We start from the raw sequence: 20,295 nt of genomic DNA, 5'->3' as shown, positions 1-20,295 counted from the left end.
GCTGCTTGGGCTTCATCTTGTGATCTGTGCAGTGGCTAAACTATTTCTTTAAGAAGCCAGTCCGCCATTAGGGATTTCTACCTGTGCTGGTCGACATATGAATGTGGGTGTCTGATGGTTGAAGTGGAGCTGTGTCTGCAGCAGGAGCTACGGTAAGTGTTTTCAGTGTTTGTGTTGTGAATATAGTTTTGTATGAGTTTCTTGGCCTACATCTCATTGTGTATGTGGTGGAGAGGGCAAGCATTTTTCGACAATAGGCCGCCCATCTCCGTATGAAGTCCAGTAGTAGTTTTATGCAGTATGTGACTGACCTCTGCCTAGTGGTGGAGGTGGCGGCTAATTATAGGTGATGAAGAGAACTCCCCAAACTACCTCCCCAGCCATCGTCCACCAGCAGAGGGAAGTTCCCAGTCTTCTTGATCATCTCGGTAAAAGTGCCCAGAATAAGACACCTAACACAGTGTTTATGTATAAACTGGCATATGATTTATAAAGTGAATGCCTTTGTACAGACGAAGTGTGTCCGATTTAGAGACAATAACTTTTGACTGTGAGGAAAAACTAGGCACTGAGAGCAACATCATGGCAGAACTTTCAGAGTACCTGGCTATGAGAGTGGCATCGGAGTGGGACAGGGAACGGAGAGCAGCACTGGGGGAGAATGTGATATGACCCTTGTCTGGAGAATTGGGCCCTGAGCCAAGCATTGGAACAGATCCAGAATTGGAGCAGTGATAGGCACATTGAGAAGAACTACGTCATTAAGAGTGACACTGTAGCCGAATGGACCCCTGAGAGTGACATTTGGACAGAACTGGGTACTTAAATTACATTGTGATCAAACTGGGTTAGCACATACCAGATGGGGCAGAACTGGTAACAGTGAGAGCCAAATGGCACATAACTGTGGCAGTGAAAGCAGCTTGGGGGCAGAACCGGGGACTGGAGCCAGACAAGGGCAGAGCTGGACACTTTTAGAGTGACATTGGGATGGAACTGTGCACTGAGAGTGACATTGGGGCAAAACAGACTAATAAAAGTTATATTGAGAGTGATATTGAGGAGAAATTGGGCAGCCAGAACAGGGGCCAGTGAGACCTGCATGGTGCAGAACAGGGCCAGCATAGCGACGTATGGCAGTCAAATGTGTCACAACTATGGCAGTGAGTGCCATGTGAAGCATTACCGGGCTAATGAGCATTGGGGCAAAACAGGGAGCAACCCAGGAGGCATTGGGACTTGTAATCTGAATTATCAGAAGATTGTATGTGTTCCTTTGAAAAACTGCTGCTAAATCCTGTGTCTTTTTATCTATTTTCACTGACGAACTAATTTGGAAAATGCATAATTGTGTCCCATTTATTGAAAAAAAAAGTATTAGAGGAATCCACTTCCCCCAATTCCAACTGGTTGGGTTTGGCCTTGCTCACTGTACTCGTGCTAAATGCAGGACAATATTTATGTTCTGTCAGGCGGGGTGACAGGGATCAATAAACAGGCGTAGGCAGAAATGCTAGTTTCTTTCCACTTCCTGGTACTCTCACCATCTTTCCTTTTCCAGGTGGTACGTTTCACCTCCTGATACTCCTCTTCTAGTTTCATTACTTGTCCAAAGTCCTCTCTCTAACTTTTTCCTTGCCTTTCTACCACCTCCAAACACTTCCCTCTCTGTCCCGACAACTCCCTCCAAAGTCTCTCTTCTCTCTCATCAAATTTGTTACGCTCTTTCCAACCTCCTCAAAAATGTCTCCACTCTGTCCAACCTTCCCTGGCCTCTTCTCTCTCTATCTTGCACTCTTCAGAGTTCTCTCATATCCCTCTGCTGGCTCTTACTCCAAAGACCTACACCACCCTGAGAGCCTGGGCTTGTAATGCCCTGTATCCCCTCGCCTGGTTTGGCCTCCCTTTGAGTGTCTGCAGCTATGTGAGCAAACGAGCGAGGGCTAGCAATTGGCTGTTCTCATTTGGTCACCTGCCTGGGAGTTGGATTTTACAGGTGCAACTAAACTGTTATATAGATGAGACGCAGTTTGGATTTTTGTCCCGTCCTCGTAAGTCCCAGGTCTGTTCCTCATAGTTCGCTGAGGGACATGGCCCTAGAGCAGAGTTGTTGACAGGGTAGGGCCTGAGGGGGCAAGGCCCACCCAAAATCTGTAAGTGCCCTCTCAGCAGCGCTGTGTGGGCATTTACTGATGTTAGTGTCACTGCACTGGTCCCAACTACGTTAGCTTTGGGCCCCACATGTTAGGCAATTCTGGCTACACCTCTGACCTAGAGGCATAGTTTTGTGTACTGCGCTAGCCTCTGCTGTTGTTAAGAGAGGGGAAAGCATTTTTGGGAATGGTGTCCATTTTCTCCAGAGTGTTTTGTATGTCCATGCAGCAAGGGGCTACACAGAGTATCTACTGATCAGGCAAGCATGCCATGCCAGCAGTGCAAGCCCATTTAACATGCTTCTGTGGTCTGAACTGGCTCACCAGGGACATTTCACTTTGTTTGTTCCATGCAGACTCTCTGAACTGGTAGTACAGAGAAATGTAGGGATTGTTTGCTGTCTGTGCAAGTCTGCAGAATACATTGTGGAGAATTGTTCACCTTGCCTTTGATGTTTAAATGGCATTCTGGTAATGGGTTCAGTGGAAGGTTAATTGTACATTACAGATGTAATTGAAGCACAAAGCCCTGTTCTGTTAAAGGGAAAGTGTCAGTAAATGTTTCCCAATAATGAACGCATGAATAGTGCTGTTGGAGCATAAGGACCATTTTGTATGACTGTTGCCATTCATTCGAACGCCTACCTGTACAGGAGCTGAGTCTCTTGTAAAGACAGAGATGTCAGGCCTCATGTGACCGTGCTCTGCCATGCACCAGGGACTCAGTGAGGGCAACCATAGGTTCCTTCCCATATCACCCATATTATCTGCTAGCTTGGGGAGGTATCGTACCCCATAGTAACCCCACTAGAAAAAATAGTAATGACAGGTGCTTCGCTTGAGCCCTGAGAGCCCTGCCAGTCAGAAGCATGCACTCACAGAAAGACAAAAACCTGTATGCAAACCTACCAGTGCTCTGCGTGGTGAAACTTGTTTTCAGATCCTTCTGCACGCGGCGAATAATGTGGTAAAAATGTAAACAATCAGTGCAATGACTATGTTTTATGGAAGGCAGCAAGGAGGCACAAGATTTGTTACCCTTTCAAAAGTGGCACAAGAACTCTGGACCTGGACTGTCTACAAATAATACCTTTGATGGTGGAACATTTGCTATAAATAAAGAATAACATGGCTCTTTGTCTCAGCAGGACACACTGACATTATAACAAATCACTGAAGTATTTTTTGTGTGTCCATTTTTGGAGCTTACCTGCTATCAACCTGTTATCAAATTAAAATAATCTGGAATGCCAATTCTTCACTGCCACTTTCAGGCAAAGGAAAAGATTATGCGCCTAATTATGAGTTTGGCAGTGTGGGTTTAAATGGTGGTAAAGTGGCACTAATTCTATTACTGCCTCTTTAACATCAATGCCGAATTCTGACCTATGGTTGATAATGTGCTTTGAATATGAGGACATTTTAAACAAGCCTGTATGCTGCTACATTGTATGCCTCTTAGTTTAGATTATATGCTTAGTTTTTAGAATTTCATTTTAGATTGTTTATTAAAAATCCTTTTTGTGGAGCTTATTAGTACTTGGGGTTTCTTGAAATAGTTTTAGTGCTGTAGGCTATCACCTAACTGTGTATCGCTCATTCTACAACTGAACCGTCTCAAATTTCAGGTTAGAATTACAATTCCCATCACTTTTGTAGTTCTTGCTGACTCTTTAGACGACGTCAAGCGCGTCAGCGGCGTCACGTCAAAGCCAGTTTGTGCCGGTATATAAAAGCTGAGATGATCTTATTTGTTAAAATGTATTTTAAGCCTGTATGCTGCTACATTTTATGCATTTTATTTGAGATTATATGCTTAATATTTAGTATTGCATTTCAGATTATTTCTTTAAAAATCCATTTCGTGGATCTTATTAGTATATTGGGTTTCTTGAATTAGTTTTAGTACTGTAGGCTATCACTTAACTGTGTTTAACTCATTCTACATCTGATCCACCTCAAAAGTCTGGTTAGAGCTGCAATTCCCATCACTTTTGTAGTTTTTGTCGACTCTTAAAACAATGTCAGGCACGGATAGTTACGGTCGTTAAAACTCCTGCTACTGATTTGTGTGTGTTGATTCTTACGTACTGGGACTATTTGGAGTCATCACTCTTCAATCATGGATTTGCGCTGTGATTTATTGGCAGCCATTCAAAGAAATCGCTGAGCTAGAATATCTGTAATGTCAGAAGATGCTTCTTGAACCGTATGTATCTGAGTGTTTGCTTGCTGCTAATAAGGCAGACTCTCTGTGCTCCTTCTCCTCTACTAATGTTGATCCAGCTGATGAAATACCTGCAACAGTGCAGCTTAAGCACACACATATTCTTGCCTTTAGTGCTCAATCAGACAAAAAGCCTTCTACAGTGCTAGCACCACTCGCATTAATATGTGCTGAACTTAACACACAGTCATTGGTGAATGATTCAGTCGAATTGGCTGACTTTATTATTGAATCAAATGTTATCAGGGACACAAGCTTCCTGAAATGAGTGAATAATAAATCTGGTTACCCATGGAACAAGGGAACTCAGAAACTCTTTGAACAGGGGTGCAGGGAAGATATCCCCTTTACATGATGTCGATTTCATTCTGTGAACTGCGCCAGTAACTTCTCTTTCCGTCACGCGACACCTCTTTAAACATAAATGAAAACATTTCAGTGCTAGTTGCTTTACAAGATGGAAGTGTTTAAGTTTCTGTATTTTGTAAAATATTTACTTGATTAGAAATACATTGTTGATGTTCCAGTAATTTCGGTACAAAACTATCATGGATGCGTTGGCACCATTTATTGTCAATACCATCATGGGTTTCAACCGGTATCCCTTTTAATTCCTGTAAAACTGAAAACAACTCCCTAGGTTTTGATTTCGCAGACTCAATCCTAGGCATTGATTTTAATTTCTTTGGCTTTGAACACTGCGATCTTAAAGATCTTAGCAGCATCCTTATAGGCACAACGAGTTGCGTCAGACGGGTGTTTCCACCAGTTATGCTGTGCTTTGTATTTAGCTGTCCAAGGGGACAGGAAATCTGGTGAGAACCATTGATTACATTATGCCAATTTCTTCTGATTGGAGAATCTAAGAGGTGCTAGTGTGTCAAAAATGGTATACAGTGTTTATATCGAATCTTTTATATAGAATGCCCATATATCGAATATTTTATATTGAAGAATGTTATAGTGAATGCGGTTGATCACGCCCGGTTGGCGGACAGACTGATCAAGGTGAGCAAATGATCCTCCTCTGCAGCCTGCTGGTTTAGATCGTTTCTTGGTCCTAGAACAACAAATGTTGTTATGGATAATGCACGGTCACAAACCGCACCTCTTATGTGCGGCGTACCACAAGGTTCTTGTTTGTCGCCCTTACTGTTCAATATTTATTCTAGGCCTTTATGCAATCTTTTGGCCTCCTTAGGGGTACAGTTTGCAAATTATGCGGACGATACTCAGATCGTAATTGAGCTGTCTGGTTCCTACAATAAAGACTCTGAAAGGGTCAATGAATTTTTCAGGGCCATACAGTCTTGGATGTCTGTGAACTCCTTCGCTCTAAACAACAAAAAAACAGAGTTGCTTATTCTTGGAGCACAACAAAAGTTAAAACAGCTTGACTAACTTTATGAAAATGTTACAATTGCGGTTTACATTATCAAGGTTTCAGAATTTGTTAAAATATTAGGCTTTTCTTTGATTCTCAAATATCCTTTAAAATACATATTTCTTATCTTATCTCATCCTGCTCCTATCTTGTCTACTTGTTGTGGCAGATTCGTCCTTATTTATCAAAGTCCGATAAGGCATTGATTGCAGCTGCTATTATCAACACAAAATTAGACTATTGTAATAGTTTGTCTGTTGGTACCTCTCAAACTAACATTAAAAGATTGCAGGTGGTCGGCCACCAGGGGGCGTTTCGAGATGAAAGTCTAATTCAGGGCTCCTTCACGGCTCCTTCACAAACCGGGCTGTTTTGGGTTTTTTGAGCCCCCCAACGGCCCCCCCCCCGCTGAAGGGCCCACAGGGTCTTAAAAATGAACACCCACTGACTGGGGTGAAGTTTGGAGCCCCGGAGACCCTTGGGAGATTCAGAAACGGCGAGGAGCTGGCGGGGAGAGGAGGAGTCTCCCCACGAGAGGGCCGAGACTCGCAGGCACTGGGAAGAACTGTTGGGACCTGAAGGCGGGGTAGGGGCACCAGGTCTTCCCACACCGGAGCACCCCGAAACGCTGGCTGTCCCCACTCAAGCTAGGAGGACTGTAGAGCGGAGGCCGCCGGGCAGCAGAAGCAGCAAACGGTGGTGGACCCGAGAACAGCACTGAGACACCAGTGGCAGTGATCCCCGGTCGGAAGGAAGCCCACCAGGGCCCATACCCTATAAAGGAGGAGGCGCAGACCAGCGGATGCGCTGCTACGCCTCTGCAAAGGGTGACATGCACCGGAGGGCATTGAGAGTGCCGCCCGCACTGGGCTGCAGCAGCCCCAGCAACCACATTGGGGAGCCCACCACCCCCGATAGCCCCGGACGACAGCAAACCACCCACACTCACAGAGGAGATAAGATGAGACGCGTGGGGGAACGCTGCAACTCTTGACTGAGGCTCCTTAGGCCCCCAAAAGGAGAGGGCCCACTCCGGTTGCTTCACCAGTTAGTCTTCCCCCTGGACCCACACTAAATTAGAAGGAGGGACCTAGAGTCTAAAGAGACAAAAAGGGAGCAAGTGGAGCAAAGAAACACGCCGCACCCAAAGTGGGAGCCGTGACCGCACAGATGCTGGAGACCAACCTCAGCTCACATCTACTCTGCAGGGACACGCACACAGCAGAGGTCGGAGGTGATTGCAGGAACGGGCCACCAGGCACTCACCCAGACCATTAGACCATGAGTGGGGTGTAGGCTGCAGGAGACCAAATGGACTGGGAAACATAGAAGAAGGGCAAACAGGCAGAGGGAGGGGGCCCTGACTAAAGCAAAAGGAAGGATACCACAACATAAAGCTCCCACCAGTAAGGGCACAAACCAGCATTTTCCAGTGGGTGGAGGGTGCCTGGGGACTAGACCCGCTGCCCCAAATTGGAGGGAAGCGAGAGCCGGTCCGGCCTTAGGGGAAGGAGATCACCCTGAGCAACGGATAACGAGATGCAGAGGCGAGAGGCATTCCCCACACACAGTTAACAAGTAAGGGGTCTAGATCTTCCCCCCTGCCGGGGCAGACTATTGAGTGTTCCCTGATGGGATGTGGAGTGTTCTGGGGTCCCCAGATGAAACAATGGGATGAACCTCCTGACATAAGAGCTGGGGGCGAGACCGAGCAGAGGGCCTGGCTAAGGAGAGAGAGAGACCTGAGATCCCAACAGTAGTGGGTGGAGGCCCCCAGCCTGTGCCCGGACGTGTGCTCCCCCGAAGAAGACCAGCCATATAATCTCTACCTCCACAACAAGAATTGGAGACCCCGAAGTGTTTGGATGGAACCAGCTGGGGTGTGGGCCCCCAGGTCTTCCCCCTAGGGCATGTGTTTGCCCTATGGTGAAACTCCTCTCTGCGCCAAGGACCCAGAGGGTGGACCTAACACACCGGTAACCAGTGAAAAAGAACGGGGAAAGACGAGAATCCCAATCTCTCAAATTCCCCAGAGAGTGAAAACAGCCCCACTACCTATCGTCACGGAAAGAGGATCCGACCCCCCAGCGAAAGAGGCATAAATGAGCTGAAGGGAGACCCTCCAAGAATTCTGCTACCAGGAAACCACAGGAAACCGAGGTGCACCGGCCCCGGACAAAAAGACATACTGAATGGCAGACCAAACAGAAGAAGCTATGTCCATGCAAAGAAACATCGCAGCCATACTGCAAGAAATCAGAGACATGCAAGCGGACAACGGACAAAGGATCAGAAAGATGGACCAGAGAGCGGACAAGATGGAAGACAGGCTCCAGAGGCTGGAGACAAATCAATCATCGGTTGACATCCTTAAATCACAGATCGACACCAGATTGACTTCCCTAGAGAAAAGGATGAGGAGAGAGCCCTACAAATGGATGGTTTTGAGAACAGGGAACGGAGAAACAACCTGAGGTTTTTTGGCATACCAGAGGCAGAAGGGAAACAGAGGGACATATGCCAAGTGGCCAAGGCCGTGATTCGACGCCTGCTTGGGAATGAAACAACAACAGACCCCACCATTGACGGGGCGCATAGGGCAGGTTGGCGGGCCAGGTACCCGCGCTCTTCCTAGTCTGCTTCCATTACTATTCAGAAAAGGCAAAAATCCTGGACGAGGCCAGGAGAGCCTCCACGATTACATACAACAACGTGACAATCACAATTTTTCAAGACCTTTCAGCGTTCACTTTGGCCAGACGACAAATGTGCGGCCCCATGACGCAATGCTTAAGGGAGAAAGGTATACGGTACTGATGGGGAGACCCCTTTTCACTCCCCTTTGAGTATATGGGCCAAAGTTCAAAACTGGTCGCTGAGGAGGACATCAAAGGGGCAATCCGGGAGTACGTTGAAACTGCAAAAGACCAGAAACAACCCATGAGAGAAGCCCTGAGAGAGAAACATGAGGGGGGGAGCCAAAGGGGCAGGAGACGGATACCAGGATCGAGAAAATCTTTAAAGTTAAACACACCGCTGCGCAACGACGACCCCTGAGGCGACGTGGTACAGGGATCAACCCGTACAAGTTCATACTGATTAGGAGCTGGGTCATCCTCCATGCCAACAAAAAGTATGAGGGGAAAACTGACAATGTGTACAATGATTGTGAATGAGAACCCTTTTGCGGGTGAGGTGGGGGGATGAAGAGGTACTAAGGGGGAGCTCTAATTGAGTGGTGCCTATGGGGAAAGGCCTGGGGAAAGCTGGCAATCTGGTGGTCCAGTCAAGTACAGGAATGGTTGAACTTATTGGCTGGGTGCCGGGGAAAGGGGAAGGAGGAGAGGTGGGGAACGGGACCCCATATTTAGAATGGGGGGCAGTTGGGGATAGGCCCCTGCAGGAGTGTAAGGGGGGAAAGGTGGGAAAGGGGGGAGTGTTGTTAGTGGTTACAAGTAAACGGATAACTCAGGACATGGGTCAGAGGCAAGGCGTAATGCACAAAAGCTAAGGTCGGGAAAAGAGGAAAGAAATTGAGGCTATGTCACACTTCGTGCACCTAAATGGCTGACAGTCTGCCTACTGTGGAGATGGGCTCCCTAAATGCCAGTGAATGAATACACCCACAAAAAGGACCCTTTTGGGTAGAGAATTTAAGCGGGCAAGGTTAGATCTCCTTTTTCTCCAGGAGACCCACTGGGTGCGGGGAAAGGAACCAGTCATCTGGGGGAGGGGAATCGGGGAGGTATAACACGCCACAGGACAAAAAGAGTGGAGTAGCGATCATCATGGCTAGCGATCTGGGCTTCAGGATGGAGGGGGTGCTCAGGGACCCAGAGGGCCGGTACCTGTTTATCAAAGGGGAACTACAAGGGGCACCCATCACACTGCCAGTGATTTACGGCCCCAACGAAGGACAAGTGCTTTTCTGGGAAAAGGTCAGGGACAAATTGAGAATGTTCAAATGTTCACGGAAGGCCCCTCATAGTTGCGTGCAACTTCAACATGCTACTCAACCCTGGGAGGGATAGGAAACAAATGTCAGCACAAAAGCCTGCACCGTCAGAAGACTCCACAACTCAGAGCTTTTGTAGAATCAACCGCGAACTGGGCCTGGTGGACACACTCCCGGCATCCCTAGCGGGGGACCCCCCCTTCACATACTACTCGAAAACCCATGAAACATTTTCCAGAATCGACTACATACTGGTGGACGAAACCCTACATGGATACTCACAACACCTGCGGGTAGACCATGTCCCGTGGTCAGTTCATGACTTGATGTGGGTCACCATAATAGGGGGCTGTGGATGCCAACAGAAGGAGAGTTGGAAGTGCAACGATACTCTCCTAAAAAATATATGATATATAAGAGCCCGAATGGTCCTAGAAAACATAGTGGAATACTTCGACCTCAATAGTAATGGAGAGGTTAGCCCGCATACTGTGTGGGACACATTTAAAGCCACCATATGAGGCGTCCTAATAAAAATAGGGGCCCAGAAAAAAAGGTAGAGGCACAGCCAGGACAAAAATCTACGATAGAAAATAGCACAGGTTCAACCGGGAAGGGCACCAGAGTAGTCTATCACCCTGGAGCAGTCGGCTGCCCTAGATCAATATAAAACCCAACTTAAGGAGCTACTACTGAGTAAAACTGAAAAGAGTCTCCAGTTCCTTAAACAAAAGTATTATAAAGAGGGGGATAGAGCGGACAGCATTCGAGCATGGAAACTGAGAGAAGTCCAGAAAAGTAGGATGGTCAAAGCCATGAAAAATGAGGAGGGAGCTCTATGTTATGACACCCCGAGTATTGGGGGAGCTTTTCAGCGCTATTATGAGTGGCTGTACAAGTCGGAGTTTAATGGTGCGGAATCTCTTATCAAGGATTTCCTGGCTAAAATACCTATACCAGGTCTAGCCCATGACACGGCGGAAAGCTTAGAAGCTCCGGTAACAGAGGAAGAGGTCATTGAAGCCATAAAGAATAATATGAAGGGCGGGATGGCACCAGGGGAGGACAGATTTTCTGTGAAATTCGATAAACTGTACCGATCCACCCTTGCCCCACACCTGGCAAGGGTTTTAAATTCAGTCCTTGAGGGAGACATTCTACCTGAGACTATGATGGGGGCCATAATAGTAGTACTTCTGAAGGGAGGCAAAGACACGACAGAGTGCTCAGCATACAGTCTAATCCGCCTATTGATTATAGATCTGAAGATCCTGGTGAAGGTCCTGGGTAAACGGATGGAGGCAATAATGCCGTCGCTGGTTGAGGGCGACCAGATCGGCTTTATAAGAGGGCGTCCGGGAGCGGATAACATCCGGAAGACGATTAACCTGATGCACTATGCACGAGAGGCCAACCTTGACGTTAGTCTACTATCCCTAGATTCAGAGAAAGTGTTTGACAGAGTGGAACAGAGATATATGTCCATCTTCCTACAAAAAATGTGATTTGGGGACCACATGAGAAAGTGGGTGGGAGCACTGTACAGGCACCCAAGGCGAGAGTACAGGTGAATGGGGAGCTGTCGGCATCATTTAATCTTACCAGGGGTACAAGACAGGGATGTCCGCTGTCCCCCCTTATATACGCCCTAACAATGGAACCCCTAGCGATAGCAGTGATGACCCACATGGGAATCCAGGGTATCCAAAGGGGCAGGTCGAATTTAAACTCTCCCTGTTGGCCAATGACATTCTGGGGTACCTTGTAGACCCATTGAAGACACTCCTGGCTCTGCTTTCTCTCATTGCTACCTTCGGGGCCTTCTCTGGGTTAAAAATCAACAAGTCCAGATCCAAGCTTCTGCCGCCCTGGGAAGTTGACCCTGTATTAGACCTGGTGAACAACCTTCTAGGGATTAAAGTGGAAAAGGTGGCAATCCAATACTTAGGGGTACGAATGACCAGAGATCTAACGGCTCTGGCGGCAGCAAGCTTTCGCCCACTAATGTCATCCATCAAAATGGACTTAAACCATTGGGAGAGCATGATTTTATCGTGGTATGGCTGCATGATGGCGATAAAAATGAATGTCCTGCCAAGATTTCTGTACCTGTTCATATCCCTTCCCACAAAAGTGGCAGAGCTAATATTCAAGGATCTCCAAATGCTATTGCAGAGGTTCATATGGCAGGGCAAGACCCCTAGAACCAAGCAATCCACTTTTACACTTCCCAGGGAGGAGGGGGGCTTCGGCCTTCCGGACTTCCAACTATATTACAAAGCAGCCCAATTTAGGGTACTACTGGAACATATGCAGGACGATATGGGAACATATTGGTCATACTTGGAGGATATGGAAACACACCCGCTCAAAGTAAGGGATCTGATATGGGCCCCCCACAAAGAGATTCCGAGCAGGCTACTCGACCACCCCATGCTAGGAGTGCTGTGGTCAATATGGAAAGGGGACAAGCATACGGAGATCCTGTCGTCATAGCCCTCGCCGATGTCCTCTCTCTGGGGCCCTGACATAAATTTGGCCGAAAAGGGATTCCGGAACTCTCAGAAATGGTCAGATAGGGGGATGTTAAGGGCGGAACAATTATTCCTAGGGCGGGAATTCCTCTTGTATGAGGCAGTAGCTGAAATCCTGGGCCCGGGGAGAATCTCTGTATTTGAGTACCTGCGGTTGAAAGGGCTCCTGACTGACCAGAAATGGTGATCAAAACTGAGTCGGCCACTAACTCAGTTTGAAAGAACGATAGACTCAGCTGCTACTCGGAAAGGGATGGTCTCCAAACTGTACAGAGTAATGAATGTAAGCGATAAGAAGGATATGCAGGGATTAAAAAAATGTTGGAATGAACTGGCTGGAGAGGAATTCACAGAAGAGATATGGGGCAAAATATACAGAGTTGCATTCCACGGAAATCTCTTCACAGCAGACATGAAGCACAATTTTAAGGTATTTCATCGATGGCACAGAGATCCCTTCAAGATATCTAAGATGTTTGCAGGAGCCTCCCCACGGTGCTCAAAAGGGTGCAATCAAATCGGGTCACGAGAACATGTGTGGTGGCACTGCAAGCAAATGCAAATCTACTGGGGGAATTTAAGGGGGTGGATGGCAGAAATCCTCAGGGAATCACTCCCGCTAGACCCTTTGCAAATGCTACTAGGGATACCCCCCAGGGGGGGTCAGAGGTGTATAAATACCCCAAGATGTGGGAGACCATGTTGCGGGCGGGGCGGATGGCCCTCGCCCAGAAATGAAAGAGCGCAATAACCCTGAATGAAGAGGAATGGTTGAAAAAATTGAAAAACATGTTCTTGATGGATAAACTGAGCACGATGGTCAACGACGACCTGGATACCTTCAGGCCATCTGGGACAGTGTCAAACAAAAATGGGGATGGGATGTACACTGAGGTATGAGGGTAACCCGGACCGGAAATAGATAATAGAGAACCACAATAGCAACAAAAGGGTGGGGAAGACGGTCTCAGGGAAATGCAGGGATGCAACCAGACGGCCAATCAATGGACAAGGGTAGCCTACCTGCGGCCGATGATAGAAAGGTTGCATCGGCCAAGACAACAATTATGCCGACAGCGCCATTTATGCCAAATACGATCAAACAAAGGTGAGTGCTCTCACCATGAAGGGGGACACTCACCTTGATAAAGATTACTGAGTATTCTGATAACACTGTGTAATAAAACCACTAACCACTACTGTATGTTTCTTGAGGGAGGGTAGGGGATGGAGGAAAGGTTAACCGGGTTGTTCAAAAAGGTGCAACAGAGCTTTTACGTGATATGTAACACACAGTTGCGGTTTTGTTCTTAAAAAAGGCCATTAAAAACTAGAGTTAAGAAACAAACAAAAAAAGATTACAGGTAACATAAAATGGAGCAGCGCATGCCCTCTGTGGAATGGGTTGTTGGTCTCACGTGTCTGAGCCTCGCAGGAAATTGCACTGGCTCCTGTTTAGTTAAAGAATTCAGTTTAAATGTTATTTTATGGTGTTTTAATGCCTGGTAGGTCAAGATCCCCGTGGCTCAAGAAGATTCCTTTTAGACAGACTCTGTGGTCCAACAAATATGTTTCAATTCATTAACCGCTAGTTCTTCTTAAGAAGATTGGTGGCGTTAGCTTTGCTGCCTGGACCCCTGCTCTCTGGAACTCTCTCCCTCCTGATCTCGGAGGTTGTGTTTCTACTGCTCAATTTAAGAAACATTTAAAGACACTCCTCTTCAATAGGGGAATAGGTTAAACTATATGACATCGAGCCTCATTGGGCCTAATTACAAGGTTGGAGGTAGCCTTGCACGTTTTACCGGCAAGGCTACCTCCAAACTCAAATCTGGTCCGGCACCCGCGAATGGGCAATTACGGGGCTATTCTGGCCCAACCGGACCCGGTAATTGCCCTTTCGCAGGTGCTAGGCCCGGTACATTCCCATTTGAGCCCCATAGGGCTCAATGGGAATGGGGAGGGTGGTAACACCGGTACCGTTAATAACAGTACCGGTGCTACCATCATATTCTGCTCGCGGGTGCCGGTATGGCCACCAGGTCAGACTGGTGGCTGCAAGGGCACCCACGAGCAGAACTCCTAGTATGGCGTTACGGTATTAATGGTGCCAGTAGTGATACCGGCGCCGTTGTTGCCTTACTGCCATACTTGTAATGAGGCCCATAATCTTTCTCCACCTGTTCTTATCTTTTTGTTTTTTGTTGTTGTGTCTTTGTGAGCGCCCTGAGGCCTTTGAGCGAGTGGTGCTATAAAAGAATTGTATAGCTAGATAGATAGATAGATAGATAGATAGATAGATAGATAGATAGATAGATAGATAGATAGAAGTTGTGCTCGAGTTCTGAATGAGGCATGGCTGGGAAGAAACAAGCCATTACCACTTTAGAAAAAAAGCTTAAATGTAATCCTCCACACATAATGATGCAAATGTTTCGATATGTATGCATAGATTGTTATGAATTATATTTTTAACTGGTAATTCCCACTCCGGCTTCAGGGAATGTTGAAATAAGCATGTATCTATAAAACGTACCATTTATGGAGAACTATATTTTCAGGCAAGTAATCAGTTTTCCTCATTTTACTTACTCATCAATCCTAATCCATAGCCCCCTTTCCTCCAATTGACCCAGCTTCCCTTTCCATAATAAGAGGTTGGCAGGGTTGAAAAGGTCTAGACAGTGAAGCTAGTGGGCATGTAAGGCACAAGGCTGGGTACAGTATGGCACATCCTCTTTCTAAATGGGTTATTTTCCAAACCCCCAGAGTACTAAAATGGGTGTTAAAAACATGCATAAAAGAGCTCTGCATGATTTTACACCTGTTTTAGCACTTATGGGGATTTTTCATTTTTTAAATGGAGAGGTGAAACAGAAAGGAATAAATATTTCTGCCCCCTCTCACATCTTCTCTGCTTGAAAAAATGAATGATTTTATGCCAACACGCAATTTTCATGATTGTGCAAATGTATAGGATTCCTACGGAATCTGTTAACTTTTAGCATCAGCTAAAGGCTAGAGACCCTCATTGAAATTAATGTAAAATCCTCCTGTCTTGCATATGGTGGTGGTGGCATTTACACTGGTTGTACTATGAAGTGCACGCAATGAACTTAAACCCAGGTCCTCTCCGATTTTTGCTTATTTATTGCACTTCTTAGAGCAAACAGCACAAATCACACCAAAGGAATTGCAGTACATGTAAGCACGTAGGTTAGCAGTCCCCCGGTGCATTTTGCACTTTATTAAATGTAATGCTGTGCAATGTGCTGCTAATGTCCCCAGAGATCAGATATCTTATTGGTATGGCAGAGGATTGTGGACTAAAAGAGTCACTACGGTAGGTAAATCACACTAGACCTAGTAAGAGATTAGATCATTATGAAATGTAAGTACTCAAGTACAGTATAGATGTTGACACTGGTTGCCAGTGGGTTTATAAAGAAGAGAAACAAAGCAGAGATATGCTGCCTGCAAAGGCAATGCCAGGGAAACATCAACAAGAGGCCTTCTTCGACACAGTTATCTTCGTCTAAGAAAGATTATAGATTGCTAACACAAACCAAGAACCCAGCAGGCCCTGAATTTTAGAGTTAAGTCTATTCCTCTCTAGGGGTCCGTCAAAATAGCTAATTGTGTTCTGAGGTAACATTGGCGGATTGCTGGAAAATGTTGCACAATCCTTCAATTTCACCCACCCCTACTCCTGTCATGGCATTTGCGGGACAAGTTTCTTAGTTTGAAGGCCCTGGCCCTGAGACATTTTAGATTTCTTGTGACTGGTGTGAAGAAATGATTTTAGAGCCTCAGTTGGCTATTTCGCACCTGACCCCTCATTACAGAAACCATTGCATCTCCGGAGATCTCATTGCCAAATCAAATCTCTATGCCTCATCTGCCGGCTTGACAAATGTTTTTTCTTTCAGGCGACCAACCTAGCGCCTGCAGATCCGAATGGCAAGGCCGATCCATACGTAGTGGTGACGGTTGGGGAACAGACGAAGGACAGCAAAGAGAGATATATCCCCAAGCAGCTTCATCCTGTCTTCGGAGAGTAAGTTGAGTATTTCACAGTAATATATGCACCAATCCCGGAAATACACACACATCTTTGTGTATGGACATGGCATTATCAACTAAAATGATCTGATTTATTGATGTTATTACATGATATTTTAATTAATTTTCTAAACTGAGTTTTTCAACTACTGTTGTGCTATTGGTGATCTGAAATGTATGTGTAAATACAGTAACATAGCACAGACAAGTAGTGGTTTTAGGGCAAATGCAATGAATTTTGCACATACACTCAAACGCTTACCCAAATAACTATTCAAATACATTATCATATATTTCATGAAATTCATCTGATTATCAAAACTATGTTCCAAATTCCGATACACATGGGGCTGATTTTTCAAAAGCAAGCATATATGTTTTATGTCTATGAAATAGGATATGCTTAATGTGAGGCTACGACTGCTTTGGCAATTCACAAACATCTCAGACCTGTGCTTGCATACCTTATGAAGGCTGTAGTCTGCATGTCTATCGTGTATGGCAATTGTGCATATTATTTACTTAAGTTTTTTTTCAAAGTCGTCGAGGTGTTAGTGAAGCATTCTGCAAATGACCATGTATACGGTTTGGAAATGTTTTGAATTTAGAAATATCTCCTGAGATCATCTCCCTATATGCTGATGACGCCCTCCTCTTCATTCGCTCTCCTGCAGAAAAGCTCGCCCCTATTCTGGATGATGTCGTTCTCTTCGGCGAGAAATCGGGTCTCAAGGTGAACTGTTCTAAATCTATTCTGTTTCCTCTAACCGAAGTCACCTCCTCCCCCCTCCAGACCCTTTAGGTTTCACGTGGTCACAGGCCGAGATCACCTATCTTGGAGTGGTGGTTGCACACCAACCAAACCCTCTACATAGCCAACTTCCGGAAATACCTGACTACCCTTGCCAGAAAATGTGCAGGCTGGGCTAAATTACCAATATCCCTGGCTGGTAAGATCGGCATCTTTAAAATAATCGTACTTCCCCAACTCCTTTCAGGTTCCTGAATGTCCCCTTATGGCCAGGCCGCAATTTCTTTCAATCACTGACACGCATTTTAAATAACTTTCTGTGGCATTCCGGTGCGGTCCGTTTAAAACTAGAAACACTAACTGCCCCTATGTCCGGGGGCGGCTTTGGCGCCCTTTAACTTTGAGAGGTACTGGATAGTTGCTCAGGTACAATACGCCTTGCACTGGTTTATATCCACAGACTCTTCAATGCATACTAAACTCGAACATCTTGCTGTAGAGGGCCACAATATCCGTTCTATAGTTCTCCCCTCTCAGCATGTTAAATTCGAATCCCTCGACCCCGTAGGCTCCACGACACTGGCCTTGTCTAAGCTGTGGAAACTGGCTAATGCCTTACATCCCTTTCATGACGGCCATCCCCTTTGGAATTTCCTCCCGGAATCTCCCTGTGTAACCCCCGCAACAATGCGCCTCTGGGCTGGTACAGGTTTCGAGTCTGTCCGAGATGTCTTCGACCAGGGTAACTTCCTCGAATGGCCAGATTTACCAGTATCCCTGCGGGGGAAGCCCTCCCATTGGCTCCAATATGCGGGTCTCCATCGCTCCCTTAAGAACAGGTACCCAGACTTTCCTGCAATCCCCTCAGATGATCCTATACTGTCTGAAATGTCTTTCAAGGGGAAGGTCTCCAGATTGTATACCCTCCTGCAGTCCAAGGCCAATCCCCTTTTGATAAACTCAGAAGATGCACCTGGGGCGAGGATCTAGAAATCAAAATAACTGATCAACACTGGGACCGCATGTGTGCCCGTATCCATGAAATCTCGTATAGCTCCTGCTTTAAATAAGGTACTCAACAGATTCTACTATACCCCGATCAGACTGCATTAGATGTCAAGGGACCACCCCCTCGCCCCCCCAGGTACCCTAGATGTAGCTCACATGATGCAAATTACATAAATAGGATGTGGTCTTGTCTGGGTCTTTCTCAGTTCTGGGAGGAAGTATGCTCTATTATGTCTGGAATCCTAGATTACACTATTACCCCATCCCCATTGTCATGTCTCTTTCATGAACTCCCTGGACTAGGGTGTGATTCCAGGAAACTAGCTGGGCTATGTATGCTACTAGCAGTCCGTTGGATCCTGCTGCTCTGGTTCGCCCTGGGGCCCCCAAACACGCTCAGTGGCTTCGGGCCATCACCTGGGCCTAGGACACAGAGGAGGCTTGGGCAGGTCAGCAACCACTAGTGTCGAGATCCAGAAACATTTGGACTCCATTCCATTCCTATATCTCTTCCATGCCGGCCGACGCCTATGATGATCCCGGTCATCTATTCCCCCAGCTCCAATAACCGTTTAATTTATGTGCCTTAATTGCCACTGTAATATGTTTATCTCTGTTTACTGTATCACTAGTTGGCTCCCTACCACCCTGTACAAACTACCGTCATACTGTGTATGTTGATCGTATATTTGCCTACTATCTGTAAGCTACTCGCTTTCTTGTTGTAATGTCAAGCACAATAAATAAAGTTAAAATATATATGCATATATTTATCGCTGGTATGTACTATTGGTGCATACCACGTGGACTCGGCTTGTGCAAACGTCCCGTTTTCTTCCTTTGGCTGCTGTCTTCACCTCATCCGGCCTCTGGCCTGCCCATTGCTCACACAGAGGCTGTAGAGTAGACTGTGTTTTTAAATGAGAACATTTGACATAATCTATGATATATGATATGATATGATATGATATGATAAGACATTTATAACGCGCCTGTGCACATGTGTTTCTAGGTGTGACAAGACAAGGGAGGGTACGGAGGGATGACCAGACAAACGATCTTACTAGGCCTTGTGTTATTCAGATCGTGCAAGTGCAGTAAAGCAAAACGCGGGTGGAAGGGGATAGGGGAAGTGCAAGGGGGGAAGGGGAAAGCGCAAATAGAGCAGCATTGCTTTGAGTAAGTGCAGCCAGGCCACTTCTGCTCTGGGTTAAGTGCAAGGAGGCGGGGGACTGTAGAGGTTACAGTTATAGCCCCTAGTGCTTGATGGGCGCAGAGGCAGTGCGGGGGAGACCGGTCAAGAGGAGCCTGGTACCCAGTGAGACTCTGAGGATAACCAAGCAACCAGTTGGCGCAGCAGACAATCTGTATAGATATTTTGCTGATGCCTTTCTTTTGTCTTTATTAACTGATTTGGTTGGCCCCCAAATTAAGAGGCATTACCCTGTCAGTATTTCTCCTACCATTGAAGATAATTGTTTCTGTGTTTTAGTGTTTGTGCATTGCTTTGTGAATAGGTTGGCGCAGGGAAATGTTTCTTCCCTCATAGGTTTCCCTCTTTCCCCCTCTGGTTTCCTTCATCCAAACTCTGACGTACCTAGTTTCATTTATTTAGAAAGTGCAACATTGGGCCTCATTACGGGTCCGGTGCAACTCGCACCACTTTACCGGCGCCTGACAACCCGGTGCCACCGGGGCATCACAAGTCCCAGCGGATCTGGATGTCAGGCGCTGATAAATGTTAGTTTTCATTCCCATGGAGTCCCATAGGACTCCATGTGAGATTGGGATTGCAGAAGCTTCTGGGAAAACTCTGCGGGTGGGTGCCGTTACGCCCCGGCAGGTCCCCACCCGCAGAATTGTAGTGTGGCGGTCCAGAACAGGTGCGGGTACAGTGCGACCCGCACCCTTATTTCCGGACCGCCACAATTGTATGAGGCCCATTGTCTTTGTTTTCAAGAATTGTATTATTTTCAATAACAGTAGAGTGCTCCATGTATCATAGGCATAACATTAACCATTCTTCAATTATCTACTAAAAGGGAGAAAAAAAACACTCCTAAGAGGGGAATGTTGGAGGGTGAAGGAAAGGCAGCTGAAGAAAAAAGGGTAGATTAGGGTGTGCAGATCTGTGACATATCTTTACAATGCCCCTGTCAGACACTCACCTTACAACCCAAGTCATCATACAGTTGGATCCCATCAAGACCTCACAAGAAGA

At 46.4% G+C, this 20,295-nt stretch overlaps 1 protein-coding gene across 1 annotated transcript in view; it reads left to right on the top strand.

Moving 5' to 3' along the window:
- LOC138581135 (fer-1-like protein 4) overlaps positions 1 to 20,295 on the top strand; it is a 1,598,034-nt gene that overhangs the window by 1,261,281 nt on the left and 316,458 nt on the right. The window contains exon 36 of the mRNA XM_069652231.1: positions 16,183 to 16,310. Coding sequence (XP_069508332.1) covers positions 16,183 to 16,310 — 128 coding nt within the window. The remainder of the gene's footprint in view (positions 1 to 16,182; positions 16,311 to 20,295) is intronic.

This window comes from Ambystoma mexicanum, chromosome 3p (genome assembly GCF_040938575.1).
Source record: "Ambystoma mexicanum isolate Mex_15411 chromosome 3p, UKY_AmexF1_1, whole genome shotgun sequence".
In the NCBI taxonomy this organism is placed as follows: domain Eukaryota; kingdom Metazoa; phylum Chordata; class Amphibia; order Caudata; family Ambystomatidae; genus Ambystoma; species Ambystoma mexicanum.
The sequence above is the reverse complement of the archived record's forward strand: the minus strand, read 5'-3'. Positions and strand labels throughout refer to the sequence as shown.